We start from the raw sequence: 18,229 nt of genomic DNA on the forward strand, positions 1-18,229 counted from the left end.
GCCAGGCAACTTGTAGGACTTGGGACGAAAACCAGATGCGTTCATCTGGTTTGTTTACATTATGTGGGTGGGCTGGGGAGGGCTGCCCTTTCTGGCTACCCATACTTCGCAACCTGATTTCATACAAATAAAACTCACCTCTCACCCTACATTAAGACCACAAATATTTTAAGGTAATTAATGAGTGTACTATATATGCATTTTATCGATCTAGGGAGCTTAATGTCGTAGTAGGTATAAGTGGTCAGGCAGGATACCATACCTCCCACACGACTTTCTACAAATAAATACTTTTCACCTCTCACCCTACATTAAGACTACAAATATTTTAAGGTAAGTAATGTGTCTACTCTATATGCATTTTATCACTCTAGGGAGCTTTAAGCATTGTAGTATAGTATGTGTGGATGGGGTGGCCAGGAGGGCTACCACACCTGACTTCTTAGAGTAAATACTACTTGCCTTTTGCCCTACATTAAGACTACAAATATTTTGAGGTAAATAATGAGTGTACTATGTGTATTTTACTTTTTAATGCTTAGTTCTATTGCTAACTTAGTATATGTTAGTGTAAACTTGTTATCTGGCATTTATATGCATTTATAAATGGAAAAAAGTGGAGTTCTGCTTTCCAGCGAAGTCTGCTTTCCAGCAGTAGCCCGGAACCTAACTTGCCGAATAAGTAGGGCCCTACTATATACCCATTCTACATTTATTTAAAACTTCCTATAATAAATATATTCACCACTCGCTATAAGTTAAGGGTGAAAATATTTTAAGGTAAGTAATGTGTGTACTGTGCATACATTTTAAGGCCTACTCTATTGCTCACTTAGTATGTGATAGTGTAAACAGGTTTTTAGGCTTTTACATGCATTTTGATAGTAAAAAATGGCTACTTTACAGCAGTACCCTGGAACCTAAACTGCTGTATAAGCAGGGCCTGCCTGTACTAAATAAAAAAAAAAATACAAAACCTCTAATACTGTAACAACACATACTTTAAATTTTATATAATATACTGTACTCTAATCCATAATAATGCCTTATTTACATACATAATCATAGACTATATTTTTATGTCAGTAAGAGCAGGTTAAAATACATTTTACCTGCTCTTTCTGCAATGTACTTCTATGGTTACTTGGAACGAGGTACTAGAATGAACATCCAATTAAAATTCACCAACCTTTGTGACTACTTTCATGAAAGGTTAGCTGGTCCTTAGTTTTGTAACATTTGCCACAAAAGGAACACTGGAAAGGTCTATTCGAGGAATGAGCAGCACGCCTATGTTTGTTCAGGTGAGACACGCTCAGATAAGTCTTGCCACAGTCTACACACACATGGGGACGAATACCTAACAAGAAAATTCAATAATGGGCATGAAAGAAAAAAAACAGGCATTTTAGTGAACCTAGTTAAAAGTGCAAGAGGAACAATCAAAGTAGACAAAATGAGATAATGAAGAAATTGGTTATGCTTCTCACTTTATGAAACAGTTCTACTGGCTTACTTATGTACAGTAACAACCATGGCTACATCCACAGGCATACAGCACTGAATCTTTTTGGGGGGTATACAAAAGTACCTGAATTTTATGTTACAACAAAATGCCTGAAATGAGAAAAAAAGAAGCTAGTAAAACTAGTCAATTGCATATGTGCTATATAATCACAAGTACCTGCAGTTTGACATGCCTTAGAGGCATGTCAAACTGCAGGCTTTCTACAACTTTACTGCTGTATATCTTCACACAGTGTGCTAATGATAGTGCTGTTTAACCCTTTGACTGTCACAAGCCCCTTTCTGAAACTCATTCTGTTGAAAAATTTTTGGAAAAAAAAAATTATTTTTTTTCTTATGAAATGACAGAGAATCTTTTCCTGATGGTAATGACACCAAAAGTACAAAATTTGATGGAAAACTCATGGAATTATGCTCCCGTGAAGTTAGCGATCTCGGCGATGTATACACATCGGCGATTTTGCTGATTTTGAGCCCTATTTTCGGCCTATTCCATTGTTCCAGTCAACAAAACTCATAGCAATTTCTTTAGAACTCCATTTTTTCTATCAACTGTGTACAAGAAACTGCCCAGTTACCAATTTTAACTACCCAATAAAGTGGTGAGAAATTGGCAATTTGGCCAATTTTATGCAAATTAAAAAAAGATGCCAATTTCAAAATAGGGTCCAGAATAAACAATGCAGACATTCTTGGCACTAAAATAACATATCCTCTGTTCATTAATCACGTCTCCAGGCCCCTCTTATATTACTCTTGCTTTCTATTTTGATTTTTTATTCACACAAAAAATAGAAGATTTACTGTATTGCAGACTACTGCATTATTGTGGAAATGGTATAAATGATATTAGTGCACTAGTGAAAGAATATTAGACTCCCCAGTTCACATGTATTGAATGAGTGGTGTGATTTGTTTACTCTTGCACATTGGTAAAAATCGAACATTTCCACTAATGTGAGCTCAATTTCAAGGTTATTTTTGTCGTGAAACTAATCAAAATCACCACTATTTCTGTAATATGCTTCCCATTCTATCAAATGAGACCACGAAACCGAGAATACACCCATAAATATTATACGAAAATACACCTCAAAGTCAGCGTTTTAATCCAAAAACACAGTCAAGAGTTTTCTTTTTCTCATTATGCACTGCGTGCTGCAGGATTTTTTTTTTATGTGGTGCACACTGACCACACAGACCCATTGTCTCACATGTGGGCCTACCAGCTTTCTCCTGCTTGATATGAAGCCACTAGAATTATTGAGTACATATATGTCCAAAACACTGGCTCATAAAATGTATATATATGGCCGAAACAATCAAAGGGTTAATCCCTTGACTGTCTCTCGTGTAGATATATGTGACTGTCTCTCGTGTAGATATATGTGACTGGGGGCCTGTGGCACTTGCATAGATCTATGCAAAAATCACAGCACCCTCAAATATGCTGTGAACGGCAAATTTTGGCCTAGACACGAGAGAGCAGATCTGCTTGGTGGGTGTGCACAGTATATAAAAAAAATCCTTGCCCATGTACTGCCTGGTGGGAACAGCTAACTTATGCCCTTATGTTTGGGTTAAAATAGTGAATAACAAAAAAAGGCAGAATACCGTGACAGGAACAATACACAAATAACCTGCACATAGAAGAGCTTACGACGACGTTTCGGCTCGACATGGACCACTGACAAAGTCACAGTGACTTTGGAGTGTTTTCTAGGGTATTTTAGAGAGGGTGTGTTAGGTACATTTGGGGTGCCAGGTGTAAATGATAATGGGAGACCTCTGATTGAACTTTGTATAGAAAGGGGTTTAGTTATAGGTAATACATATTTTAAGAAAAAGAGGATAAATAAGTATACAAGATATGATGTAGTGCGTAATGACAGTAGTTTGTTGGACTATGTATTGGTAGATAAAAGACTGTTGAGTAGACTTCAGGATGTACATGTTTATAGAGGGGCCACAGATATATCAGATCACTTTTTAGTTGTAGCTACAGTGAGAGTAAAAGGTAGATGGGATACAAGGAAAATAGAAGCATCAAGTAAGAGAGAGGTGAAGGTTTATAAACTAAAAGAGGAGGGAGTTAGGGTAAATATACACAACTATTGGAGGATAGATGGGCTAGTGAGAGTATAGGCAATGGGGTCGAAGATGTATGGGGTAGGTTTAAAAATGTAGTGTTAAAGTGTTCAGCAGAAGTTTGTGGTTACAGGAAAGTGAGTGTGGGAGGGAAGAAGAGTGATTGGTGGAATGATGATGTAAGGAGAATAGTAAGAGAGAAAAAGTTAGCATATGAGAGGTTTTTACAAAGTAGAAGTGATGCAAGGAGGGGAGAGTATATGGAGAGAAAAAGAGAGGTTAAGAGAGTTGTGAAGCATTGTAAAAAGAGAGCAAATGAGAGTGTGTGAGATGTTATCAACAAATTTTGTTGAAAATAAGAAAAAGTTTTGGAGTGAGATTAACAAGTTGAGGAAGCCTAGGGAACAAATGGATTTGTCAGTTAAAAATAGGAAAGGAGAGTTATTAAATGGAGAGTTAGAGGTATCAGGAAGATGGAGGGAATATTTTGAGGAATTGTTAAATGCTGATGAAGATAGGGAAGCTGCGATTTCGTGTATAGGGCAAGGAGGAATAACATCTTGTAAGAGTGAGGAAGAGCCAGTTGTGAGTGTGGGGGAAGTTCATGAGGCAGTGGGTAGAATGAAAGGGGGTAAGGCAGCTGGGATTGATGGGATAAAGGCAGAAATGTTAAAAGCAGGTGGGGATATAGTTTTGGAGTGGTTGGCACTATTATTTAATAAATGTATGGAAGAGGGTAAGGTACCTAGGGATTGGTAGAGAGCGTGCATAGTTCCTTTGTATAAAGGCAAAGGGGACAAAAGTGAGTGCAATAATTATAGGGGGATAAGTCTGTTGAGTTCTCCATGGGGAAGTGGAACAGAATTCTTCCTCCGTAAGCCATGTGTGTTGTAAGAGGAGACTAAAATGCTGGGAGCAAGGGGCTAGTAACCCCTTCTCTTGTATAAATTACTAAATTTAAAAAGAGAAACTTTCGTTTTTCTTTTTGGGCCACCCTGCCTTGGTGGGATACGGCCAGTTTGTTGAAAAAAAAAAAGTCTGTTGAGTATACCTGGTAAAGTGTATGGTAGAGTTATTATTGAAAGAATTAAGAGTAGGACGGAGAGTAGGACAGCAGATGAACAAGGAGGCTTTAGGAAAGGTAGGGGGTACATAGACCAAATGTTTACAGTGAAACATATAGGTGAACAGTATTTAGATAAGGCTAAAGAGGTTTTTGTGGCATTTATGGATTTGGAAAAGGCGTATGACAGGGTGGATAGGGGAGCAATGTGGTAGATATTGCAGGTGTAGGGTATAGGAGGTTGGTCACTGAAAGCAGTGAAGAGTTTTTACGAGGACAGTGAGGCTCAGGTTAGAGTATGTAGGAAAGAGAGAGATTATTTCCAAGTAAAAGTAGGCCTTGGACAATGATGTGATATGTCACCATGGTTATTTATTATTATTATCACACTGGCCGATTCCCACCAAGGCAGGGTGGCCCGAAAAAGAAAAACTTTCACCATCATTCACTCCATCACTGTCTTGCCAGAAGGGTGCTTTACACTACAGTTTTTAAACTGCAACATTAACACCCCTCCTTCAGAGTGCAGGCACTGTACTTCCCATCTCCAGGACTCAAGTCCGGCCTGCCGGTTTCCCTGAACCCCTTCATAAATGTTACTTTGCTCACACTCCAACAGCACGTCAAGTATTAAAAACCATTTGTCTCCATTCACTCCTATCAAACACGCTCATGCATGCCTGCTGGAAGTCCAAGCCCCTTGCACACAAAACCTCCTTTACCCCCTCCCTCCAACCTTTCCTAGGCCGACCCCTACCCCGCCTTCCTTCCACTACGGACTGATACACTCTTGAAGTCACTCTGTTTCTCTCCATTCTCTCTACATGTCCAAACCACCTCAACAACCCTTCCTCAGCCCTCTGGACAACAGTTTTGGTAATCCCGCACCTCCTCCTAACTTCCAAACTACGAATTCTCTGCATTATATTCACACCACACATTACCCTCAGACATGACATCTCCACTGCCTCTAGCCTTCTCCTCGCTGCAACATTCATCACCCATGCTTCACACCCATGTAAGAGCGTTGGTAAAACTATACTCTCATACATTCCCCTCTTTGCCTCCAAGGACAAAGTTCTTTGTCTCCACAGACTCCTAAGTGCACCACTCACCCTTTTCCCCTCATCAATTCTATGATTCACCTCATCTTTCATAGACCCATCCGCTGACACGTCCACTCCCAAATATCTGAATACATTCACCCCCTCCATACTCTCTCCCTCCAATCTGATATCCAATCTTTCATCACCTAATCTTTTTGTTATCCTCATAACCTTACTCTTTCCTGTATTCACTTTTAATTTTCTTCTTTTGCACACCCTACCAAATTCATCCACCAATCTCTGCAACTTCTCTTCAGAATCTCCCAAGAGCACAGTGTCATCAGCAAAGAGCAACTGTGACAACTCCCACTTTATGTGTGATTCTTTATCTTTTAACTCCACACCTCTTGCCAAGACCCTTGCATTTACTTCTCTTACAACCCCATCTATAAATATATTGAATAACCACAGTGAACAGTATTTAGATAAGGCTAAAGAGGTCTTTGTGGCATTTATGGATTTGGAAAAGGCACTATTTTTAAACAGTAATTTGTTAAACAGAGTATAAAAATGGCCAAATTACCCAATTCTGAGTGATTTATTAAGTAGTTCTGACAGGTAAATGGGAAGTTTCTTAGGATCAATGTATAGTAAGAAGGTATAGTATTGAAATAATCAGAAATTAAGTTGGTTTGAGTAATGGAATTAACCTAAAACAGGCCTCAAAATGGGCAAAAATCACTGATGTGCAAAGTGCTCCCTGATCTTCAACTTTGCATCCATGTAATTCAGTAAGTAGTACATCAAATTTTGCAATTTCAGTGTCATTACCTTAGATATTCTCTACCACTTAAGGAGATAAAGTTATTCTATTTTTAAAAAATGGTGATACAGGAGACACAATGAAAGGATTCCGTGATGTTATACTGTAATGAATACAAAAACTGTTCAGAAGGCCACAGAGCACAAAGCCAGGGTATACTCTACATCATGGAAAGAGGAAGGTGAGAAATGAGTAGTATATAAAGAGCTCCATTATAATTGTAATATCAGCAGCATGTTGAGCATGAAAAACAGGAAGAGCACTACTGGTATATTTTGTGTGAGGAAGGAATGAAGACCTTAAGCATGAGTATGAGGCCACATAAATAAGTTTAAGTTAATAATTATAAACTATTTAATTTTCACTGTTTCTTAAGGATTCTGATCATACCTGAGTGAGTGAGACGATGTTTGTACATGTAAGATTCAGTAGAGAAGCTCTGGCCACATTCATCACATGTAAATCTCTGCTTCAGATGATACCTTAAGAAAAAAAGTACATTAATTTCTCTTGTATACCTAAATGCCAAATTCACTTTGATCTCACTGAATAATAAGATCAATAATAAAATTTTACAAGAGGCAATTAAATTTTCATAAATCTGAAGACAAACTAAAACATAAAAAAGAAAAAAAGAAAAGATCATCAGCTTAAAGGTATGAAGATGTTTAGGAAGAAGCCAAGTCAGACATGAGTGAAATTAGCATTAGTTTTAACTAAAATAATGAATGCACTGCACTATGGCTCTCTACACTAGGTAGGGGCTTTATGGAAAATGCACTTTCCAAAACACTTAACAATTTTTTTTTTTTTTTTGTTCAACAAACCAGCCGTATCCCACCAAGGCAGGGTGGCCCAAAAAGAAAAACGAAAGTTTCTCTTTTTAAATTTAGTAATTTATACGGGAGAAGGGGTTACTAGCCCCTTGCTCCCGGCATTTTAGTCGCCTCTTACAACACGCATGGCTTACGGAGGAAGAATTCTGTTCCACTTCCCCATGGAGATAAGAGGAAATAAACAACAACAAGAATTTTATTATTATTATTATTATCACACTGGCCGATTCCCACCAAGGCAGGGTGGCCCGAAAAAGAAAAACTTTCAGCATCATTCACTCCATCACTGTCTTGCCAGAAGGGTGCTTTACACTACAGTTTTTAAACTGCAACATTAACACCCCTCCTTCAGAGTGCAGGCACTGTACTTCCCATCTCCAGGACTCAAGTCCGGCCTGCCAGTTTCCCTGAACCCCTTCATAAATGTTACTTTGCTCACACTCCAACAGCACGTCAAGTATTAAAAACCATTTGTCTCCATTCACTCCTATCAAACACGCTCACACATGCCTGCTGGAAGTCTAAGCCCCTCGCACACAAAACCTCCTTTACCCCCTCTCTCCAACCTTTCCTAGGCCGACCCCTACCCCGCCTTCCTTCCACTACAGACTGATACACTCTTGAAGTCATTCTGTTTCGCTCCATTCTCTCTACATGTCCGAACCACCTCAACAACCCTTCCTCAGCCCTCTGGACAACAGTTTTGGTAATCCCGCACCTCCTCCTAACTTCCAAACTACGAATTCTCTGCATTATATTCACACCACACATTGCTCTCAGACATGACATCTCCACTGCCTCCAGCCTTCTCCTCGCTGCAACATTCATCACCCATGCTTCACACCCATGTAAGAGCGTTGGTAAAACTATACTCTCATACATTCCCCTCTTTGCCTCCAAGGACAAAGTTCTTTGTCTCCACAGACTCCAAAGTGCACCACTCACTCTTTTCCCCTCATCAATTCTATGATTCACCTCATCTTTCATAGACCCATCCGCTGACACGTCCACTCCCAAATATCTGAATACATTCACCTCCTCCATACTCTCTCCCTCCAATCTGATATTCAATCTTTCATCACCTAATCTTTTTGTTATCCTCATAACCTTACTCTTTCCTGTATTCACCTTTAATTTTCTTCCTTTGCACACCCTACCAAATTCATCCACCAATCTCTGCAACTTCTCTTCAGAATCTCCCAAGAGCACAGTGTCATCAGCAAAGAGCAGCTGTGACAACTCCCACTTTGTGTGTGATTCTTTATCTTTTAACTCCACGCCTCTTGCCAAGACCCTCTCATTTACTTCTCTTACAACCCCATCTATAAATATATTAAACAACCACGGTGACATCACACATCCTTGTCTAAGGCCTACTTTTACTGGGAAAAAATTTCCCTCTTTCCTACATACTCTAACTTGAGCCTCACTATCCTCGTAATTAGAAAGAAAATAGAAGAAAACCCAGAGGGATGTGTATATATACATATATATGCTTGTACATGCATGTGTAGTGTGACCTAAGTGTAAGTAGAAGTAGCAAGACGTACCTGAAATCTTGCATGTTTATGAGACAGAAAAAAGGACACCAGCAATCCTACCATCATGTAAAACAATTTCAGGCTTTCATTTTACACTCACTTGGCAGGATGGTAGTACCTCCCTGGGCAGTTGCTGTCTACCAACCTACTACCTACTATTGTTTAAATAAGTACAGGAAGGCCCCGCTTTACGGCGTTTCACTTTACGGCGTTCCGCTAATACGGACATTTCAAATTATGACCAAAACTCACTATACGGCTCCCCCCACCTGACTTTCTAATACGGTCACCGTGCCCCACCCTGTTTGTTTACATTCTCCATGAGCTCAGTAAGCACTAAGTCTCTCCATTTTGTCCGGAAACTCCAAAATTTCAAATGTTTTTAAAAGTTATTTCATATTTTATATATACTCTGATAATTACTTACTTACTCCTGACCCTACATTAAGACTACAAATATTTTAAGGTAAGTAATGAGTGAACTGTATATACATTTTATCGCTCTGGGATGCTTAAATATCATAGAATAGTATGTGTGGGTGGGGTGGCCTGGTAAGGTAGCCTGGCTTATTACAATACATACCACACTTGATTTCTTACAATAAATACTACTTGTCTCACCCTAGATTAAGACTATAAATATTTTAAGGTAAGTAATGAGTGCACTATGTGTGTATTGTACTTTTTTATTGTTTTTTGATGCCTGGTTCTATTGCTAACTTAATATATGTTAGTGTAAACTTGTTATCTAGTGTTTGTATGCATTTGTAAGTGGAAAAAAAGGGTGTTCCACTTTACGGCGGTTTCCGCTTTACGGCGGTAGCCTGGAACCTAACCCGCCGTATAAGTGGGGCCTTCCTGTATACACAAATAACTCGCACGTAGGAGAAAGAAACCTATGCTTCATAATGTGTGTGCATCATTACACTATGATTTTACTGAAGGTCATTCACAAATAGCTTCAATTACTCATGGTTTATCTTGGTATCTATTTTTATTTTTATTTTTGGTTAGCACAAGATCCCTAAATTGAAAAATAACCCAAAAAATGTCATTAAAAGTGTGCTTTCTTGTTTTCTTAGCAATAATAATATTAAGCAGGTTAGAGCAACATTTAAAGACATAGCTTAAATAAATTTCAATCACTCGTAAATGTAAAAAGTTTCTATTACAGTATACAGTAGAACCCCCGTATCCAATGATTCGGTATCCGCATTTTCAGTTATCAATGGTTTACTGTGGCCCAAAAATACCTCTTAATTTTGCATAATACTGGCCCCAAAGCACAAAAGTAGAGAAGCTGGGAGTTCTTCAAAGCCTAAGAGAAGCCATAAAATGCTTCCCATCAGTGAAAAGGTGATAATTCTCAACTTAGTGTGCATAATTTATCAATTAAACTTTATAATAGGTATGTAAAGGACTTACATATAGGGTTTGCTACTATCCCCAGTTTCGATATCCATGGCAGGCCCTTGGAACGTGTCCCTGCAGATATGGTGGTTCTATTGTACTATACACATTATCATAATTCATGACACCTCCAGGAGTCTAACCCCAGTGAATTTGTTTTTAATGTCTGCCATTTCTTAGTAAGGTAGGGAGACCCAAAGAGGAAAAATAAATTCATTATCATTCACTCCCTTGCTAATTTCACAAATGCTCATGAACTTCATGATTCAACGACCCACAGACACTCAACATTCCCACCCATCTGTACTTTACTTTTTTCTTCTTAACATAAATATACATATGAATAATAGAAAAATAAATAGCATACTGTGGAGTTCAGTTCCTTACCTATAATGTGACCTCATAAGTCCAATAGTTGAAAAGACTTTATCACAACCACTTTGTATGCAAGGTATTGTCTTGGGTTTGTGTACTGATATCAAATGGAGGCGAAGAGTATGGCGGTCTGGAAAAGGGTGAAATATAATTAATAACTAATAATGTAAATATTGCTTCTCTTCTACCAGTGTTCATATTTTTTTTTAACTTATCAGGAAATTTTCATCCTAGCTTTGGCTAGGGTTAACTGAGTTGCCAGGTGAATTAACCAAAGAACAAAGTTCCCTTGTGACAGGACAAGCACTAATGAATTTTTATTTAATGCATGAAAAATTACACAGGGAAAGATCAAAGCATATGAAACTTTCTCTGGAAGAAATATCTAATAAGACAGCCAAGAAGAATGTGTCATAGCAGCAGGCCTGAAAATCCTGTGGCTTCAACCTCAAGTACACTAAATGTCCTTACTGTAACATCACAAATCCATGATTAAACAGTCAAATATGAAACAGACAGTAATCCTGACAACTCTCAACTTTCAGACCTTAGTGATTAACTCTTCAGTTACAGTAAAATTCTAAAATTTACCACTTTGGAAGTGGAAGAACTGCAACATTCTTTGTAATTAGAGCAAATAATAAACTTGTTTCATTTATACTAATGTTTAATTTAAGTTACTAGCAGTCCAGGGTAAGTCTGAGGTGTATTGTTAAATTGTTATTATGTGACTTGTTTATCTGGCAAAGTCGATATTCCGGTAAGGCCTAGGAACCGAGGGTGCCAGAAAATCGTTGTTGTACCTGTAATTAATCAAGGATAAGAGTAAAACATCAGTATTTGTACACTGTAGGTACCTCCAAATGATTTGAAGCAGAGTTCACAAAGGTATTTGATCTCTGATGCAGCCCTGTGTATCCTCTTGATGTGGTCCATGTAAGAGGCCCGTACAGTGAAGGACATGCCACACACACAAATGAAGTTTGGTGTATCAGAGTGTACTGCTTTGTGGGCTTTTAAAGCACTGAAATATAATTATATAGTATAGTGAAGAGGAAATTCTAAAGTACAATATATCAACACAGAGTACCTGTATTAAACAATGATACAGTACTAAGGTGTACAGCATTGCAGTACCTCATTATATTTGCATATGAACATATGCAATATAATGAGGTCTATCTGCAGAAGACATTGAAGCAAGGACAGTACTACAGTCTAAAATGCACCAAGAGAAACACATCTGATAAAAGGATGTGAAAGGGGGATGGGGCTGGAGGATCCTTCACAAGCCATAGGATTCTTGTCCCTCCAGTGGAGATACTGAAGATGGTGGCAGTCAAGTAATTATAGGTAAATGTACATTACAAATATTCTAGCAATATTACAAAACAAATTATAGGAAAACAATGCACTATAATGACATCACTTTGAAATACAATGGAGGAAAAACTATTGCTAAACATAGAATTGGGGCAGTGACATGTTGTGAAAACATGCTAAGGTAAGTAACTGGCATTGTTAACATTTTTAATAAAGCTGAAGTATAAATATTAATAAATATTTGTTTTATTGATTCATTCAACAAATAAAATTACAGGTACATATTAACATAAAATAGTATTTAACTTGCCACTGTAAACATAGTTCAAGACTCACAGCTACAATTCCTTAGGTTTTCAAAAATATAGAAGTAAATAATGTACACTAATTCATGTTTGGTAATCTGAATCGTTGTGTATGCATTAACATACGAGGTGTTGTGTGACCAAAAAGAATATGTGCCAAGTTCAAACAGCAGGGGAAAAAACATAAACATGGAGTAGATCAGAGCTATGAAACTTATAATATGTACTTTGTTAAGGTAACTTGACAAATTTGGGACCCAAAGTATAAATTCCTCTCCTGAAGTGTGATGGCTGGAATTCTTTACAACTGTGTGATACAGTATACATAACAAAGGTGATTACTTCTAGTTACAAGCAAAATTAATCTCAAGAAGACAATACTACACATTTCCACAAACAGATAAAACATTAAGAAATCGATACTTTTATTAACCCAGACTTTAGTCGTGATGGCACTTATTCTTTTCTGCCATGCAATGCCTCATACATTAGTTCATTTACAAGAAACATTAATTTAAAATTATCTATCAATTATATATATGTGTGTATCTAGAAACAAGGAAGACAGAAAATTAAAATTTAATACTGGTCATAAACTAACATTTTTTTTTTTTCAACGAGTCGGCCATCTCCCACTGAGGCAGGGTGACCCAAAAAGAAAGAAAATCCCCAAAAAGAAAATACTTTCATCATCATTCAACACTTTCACTTCACTCATACATAATCACTGTCACACATAATCACTGTTCATACATACACTGCTACTCAAACTGCCAAACACAAGTTACACAAAGAACACTTCTATTTTTTTTTTTTTTTTGAGAGAGAGCCCTAAGGATCTGTAGCCCTAAATTTTATGATGGGGAAACTTGAAAAATCTATGAGACTGTATCCAGCCTACAATTTCCATGAATGTTTATTGACAAAGCTTCTCATAAAGCTAAAAAAAAAAAAAAAAAAAAAAAAAAAAAAAAAAAAAAAAAAAAAAAAAAAAAAAAAAATCTGTAGGACTGAACCTTGCACACTACCATATAATCCTGAGAACTAGTTAGTTTTACCATATAATGATAATGTCTCACAGCTCCCACAAGATCTTGAATACTTTAATGTAGAAGTTGGTTAACAAAATATATTGAAAGAAAAAGTTGATTAAAAAATTTCCCAAAGTACCTTTGGGTTGTGTATACTCTGTTCCTTATAAAAGCTGTGACAGCTTTTATCTTGGACAACTTGGGAAGTTACTCAAAATCAACTTAGAAGGATTTCCTGGTTTGTGAGTCTTGATTACCCTGTCTAGCTATTGTAATATGGCAAGCCTAGCTGATAGTTGTTTGATTATATTATTGATTTCGTTCCATTTCTGTTTGTTTTCATTAAGATTGAAGTTCACTAATACCTTAGGATTTCTTTTTAAATATACGTTCTCTTTATTTTTTACATGTCAGCTGTCTCCTACCAAGGCAGGGTGACCCAAAAATGAAACTTTCATCATCATTCAACACTTTCACCATCATTCAACACTTTCACCATCATTCACACATAATCACTGACTTTCCAGAGGCACCCAGATATGGCAGTTTAGAGTCACTCCAAACAGCCAATATCCCAGACCCCTCCTTTAAAGCGTAGGCACTGTATTTCCCACTTCCAGGACTCAAGTCTAGCTAACCAGTTTCCCTGAATCTCTTCATAAAATATTATCCTGCTCACACTCCAACAGCTCATCAGGTCCCAAAAAACATTTGTTTCCATTCACTACTATCTAACATGCTCACACATGCCTGCTGCATGTCCAAGCTCCTTACACACAAAACCTCTTTTACTCCCTCCCTCCCTCCATCCTTTTCCTAGGATGACCCCTACCCATCCTCCCCCCCCACTACAGATTTATACACCTTCCAAGTCATCTTATTTTGCTCCATCCTTTCTAAATGACTAAACCACCTCAAGAACCCCTCTTCAGCCCTCTGAATAATACTTTTAGCAACTCCACACCTCATCATTTCCACATTTTGAAGTCTTTCTTCTTTCAACACACCGGCCGTATCCCACCGAGGCGGGGTGGCCCAAAAGGAAAAACGAAAGTTTCTCCTTTTACATTTAGTAATATATACAGGAGAAGGGGTTACTAGCCCCTTGCTCCCGGCATTTTAGTAGCCTCTTACAACACGCATGGCTTACGGAGGAAGAATTCTGTTCCACTTCCCCATGGAGGTAAGAGGAAATAAACAAGAACAAGAACTAGAAAGAAAATAAAAGAAAACCCAAAGGGGTGTGTATATATATGCTTGTACATGTATGTGTAGTGTGACCTAAGTGTAAGTAGAAGTAGCAAGACGTACCTGAAATCTTGCATGTGTATGAGACAGAAAAAAAAAGACACCAGCAATCCTACCATCGTGTAAAACAATTACAGGCTTCAGTTTTACACTCACTTGGCAGGACGGTAGTACCTCCCTGGGCGGTTGCTGTCTACCAACCTACTACCTACTACATTTTGAAGTCTCTGCATAATATTTACACCACACATTACTGCCCTTAGACATGCCATCTCCACCGCCTCCGGTCTCCTTCTCATTGCAGCATTTACAACCCATGTTTCACACCCATATAAGAGTTTTGGTACTGCTATACTCTCATACATTCCCTTCTTTGCCTCCAGGGATAACATGTTTTTTTGTCTCCACAGATACTTCAATGCCCCACTCACCTTTTTTCCTTCATCAATTCTATGGTTAACCTCATCCTTCATAAACCCATCTACACACAAATATACTTCCAAATATCTGAACACATTCACTTCTTCCATACTCCCTCCTTCCAATGTCATGGTCAATTTTTCTTTGCCTAACTCACTTGATATCCTCATCACCTTACTCTTATCTATGTTCACTTTCAACTTTCTTCCTTTACACTTCTTTTATCACTGTCATTTAACAGATCATTACTTTTCCTGATATAATTATATTTGTTAAAAATGAAAGTGGCATCTGATTTTTCAGACTTGGTAATACGTAAATCTTCATCTTTGAGTTCATGATAAACCAAGTTTCTGACAAAAGTTCAGTTCAGGAAGAGTAAGGCCTTAAGTTCTATTTCCACCCCCTGTGGTTCATTTGCATATCCTAGTTGTCCATTTACATCTTCATCACCTATACAGTACAGTTTATATGTACAATATCCCCAGATCTTTAAACATTTTTCATATAATTCTTGATCTTGCACCCCTTATGATGTTCTATATTTTCACCATTCCATCCTCCAGCATCCACTTCAAATGGCTAAACCAGACAATGCAGTTTTTTTTCAATTAATCTCAATAGAAACCTCCTCACCTCACTACACAGCCATGTCAGATCTTCATTCTTAGGTTTATTTATACACCAGTATGTCTTAAGACTATTTTGTGAGCTGTTGTAACGTTCACATTTGTTCAGTACAACTAAGCAAATACTTCCGAGGTAAGACTTTGCACTTACAATTTGAAAATGAAGGTTTTACCACAGACGCTGCAGAAGTTGGTTCGTTCCTTAATGTGCTTTGCAAGAATGTGTCGTCTCCTGCTCTCTCGGGTGGCCAGTCTCAAGCCACATAGCTCACATATGAATGGTTTTTCTGTCAGATGGATATGTTAGCTGCTTTCTATTACAATGCCAAGATACAAAGCATAAACTGAATAAATTATTAAAATAAAAAATGTAAAGTCATATCCTTATGAAGCTAAATTTTTCTCATAAAATGTGCTCTAGTGCCAAAGACCTGGCCCTGAATTATCAACTTTACCTCAACAATTATAACTTAACTAAATTTTACCAGGATTTACTTATTTTTATATGTAATCATTCATGAGGAGAGCACAAGATTTCCTCTTATTCAACATTAGTTACAAAAAAAATTTTTTTTATAAAATTTCATGTATAATAAACATTTATCTTTAGAGTCCTAAAGAAAGAGCTTACACTATGCTACTGAAAAAAGAAGTGACCTTGATGGCAAAGAGTAGAGCTATATTCCAGAAGCTGTGTGATATTTCATAATTACTAAAACTCGTAAGTAAATATTATCAACATTGTGGTTTACAAAGTACCTTTGACTGCAGGAAAAGATTCATAAGTAACAAACTTGGGTTTGGTAACTCCTCTGGTTGATCTTGTTTGAGGTAAAGTTCTCAGTGTAGTATCACCAGAGTCATTCCTTATGAATAAACGAATATACAAGAAACTTAGTATCAAGCAAAACTACAACAAGATAATTCTAAACAAATATAGTTTCTGTCATATACTAAATAGACATTAAAAGCTGAACTTACATACTAAAACAATTCTTAAAAAAATATAGTGTACAAGTGAATAAATATTAATATATACATACTATCTTTTAGAGGTTAGCTAAATACAGTATGGTACTTCCTTCATATTTGCAGGAAATACATTCCTAGAGGTCACAACAAAGCCAGAAATTGTACATACTATACTCGAAATACTAGCTATATAATTGCAAATTATTTGTTTATGGATTTGCCTAATTACTTTCTGAAAAGAATCCAGTCTGTACTTAATCATGCAGCTAGGCTGACATTTTTGCTTCCACTTGTCCCCAGTTGTATGAGCTGCAGTGACTGCAATGGGAAGGAAAAGAGGGAAGATCCAACATGATACATCCGAATTTTCCAAGGCAGAATTGAGAAATAAGTAAAGAAAGATGATCAGTGAAATGAAGAACAGTAAGGAAATACAAAGATGGTTAGATTACAAAGACTACAATAGGGAGAGATGGCAATGAAAATTCTTTTACTTCTAGTATCTGTGAGAATTCAGTAATGTATAGGGTCATGAAGATCATAGAAATGAATATAATAACAAAGAAAGTGAGTACTGCAGCAATCTAGTACAGAGGGGAACACTAGACTTCACATAGAGATTTTCAAAGGAAAGATCCATAAACAAAACCACAAATCCTGATTATGAGCAGCATCCAGCTTAACCCTCATAAATATGAAGGGTTTATTGTACTCCATACAATTACATACAATTTAAGAACAGAAAATAAAATAATTCTGCTCTCCAATTGTGTAAATTCTTAATTTTTTTTTATGATTCCTTACCTGTCCATGTTTGCTACAGGCTCAGGATCATCAGGATTCTCCAATTCATCACCCCCTATTTGTTTAAATAAACTTCCTCCACCTCCGTCACCAGCATCATGTGTACGGGATTTAGACAAACTGACCTCATCTTTTTCTTTTGTTAAAGACCAGTAACTTGGTGACAATGAGTTGGGGCTCTCATCCCCAACTAAATAATCTTCCAAATAAATCACATCTTCTCTTTCCAAAGTTCCCATGCAGCTGATTAAGTAGTCGATATTGCCGAGATTCTAAAATGCAAACAAACTTCATTTTATTATATGATGGAGTAGATGTTAAACATATTATATTTCAATATATTAACATATCAATTACTGCAGTTCATTTACAGGCATTGTACATTACTACTAATTGAGAATACAGCGGAACCTCAGTTTTCGTAAGCCCCAGTTTTCGTAGGATTCGGTTTTCAATGACTTTTTCCATCAAAATTTTGTCCCAGTTCTCGTACATCACCTCGGTTTTCATAGAGTTGAAAATGGTCTGTACCAAACACAGCCACCTGCCCACCCAAGTGACTCAGTCTGCCTTTGTTTATCGTTGAGTGAGCATCACCTCATGCATTCATCCAAAACATTTCGTAATAATTCATTGTTTTTTATGCTTGTTTGTTGAGTGCGACTGCTAAATAAGCCACCATGGGGCCAAAGAAAGTTCCGAGTGCGAGCCCTTTGATAAAGAAGGTGAGAAACACAATAGAATTAAAAAAAAAAGTCGTAGGAAATTGCTTCAGAGGAGGAGGAAAA

General features: G+C 37.3%; 1 protein-coding gene across 6 annotated transcripts in view; it reads right to left on the reverse strand.

Moving 5' to 3' along the window:
- Positions 1-18,229, reverse strand: part of LOC128691124 (uncharacterized) — a 44,381-nt gene that overhangs the window by 14,977 nt on the left and 11,175 nt on the right. For all 6 annotated transcript variants that reach the window (XR_011392492.1, XM_053779935.2, XM_053779932.2 and 3 more), the window contains 7 exons: positions 17,442-17,713; positions 16,425-16,531; positions 15,817-15,952; positions 11,567-11,733; positions 10,722-10,839; positions 6,938-7,029; positions 1,190-1,360 (listed from right to left, as the gene is read on the reverse strand). Coding sequence is in view for 5 of the 6 variants with exons in the window: in XM_053779935.2 (XP_053635910.2) it covers positions 1,190-1,360; positions 6,938-7,029; positions 10,722-10,839; positions 11,567-11,733; positions 15,817-15,952; positions 16,425-16,531; positions 17,442-17,713 (1,063 nt within the window). In the remaining variant the exon portion in view is untranslated. The remainder of the gene's footprint in view (positions 1-1,189; positions 1,361-6,937; positions 7,030-10,721; positions 10,840-11,566; positions 11,734-15,816; positions 15,953-16,424; positions 16,532-17,441; positions 17,714-18,229) is intronic.

Source organism: Cherax quadricarinatus, chromosome 27 (assembly GCF_038502225.1).
Source record: "Cherax quadricarinatus isolate ZL_2023a chromosome 27, ASM3850222v1, whole genome shotgun sequence".
NCBI lineage: Eukaryota > Metazoa > Arthropoda > Malacostraca > Decapoda > Parastacidae > Cherax > Cherax quadricarinatus.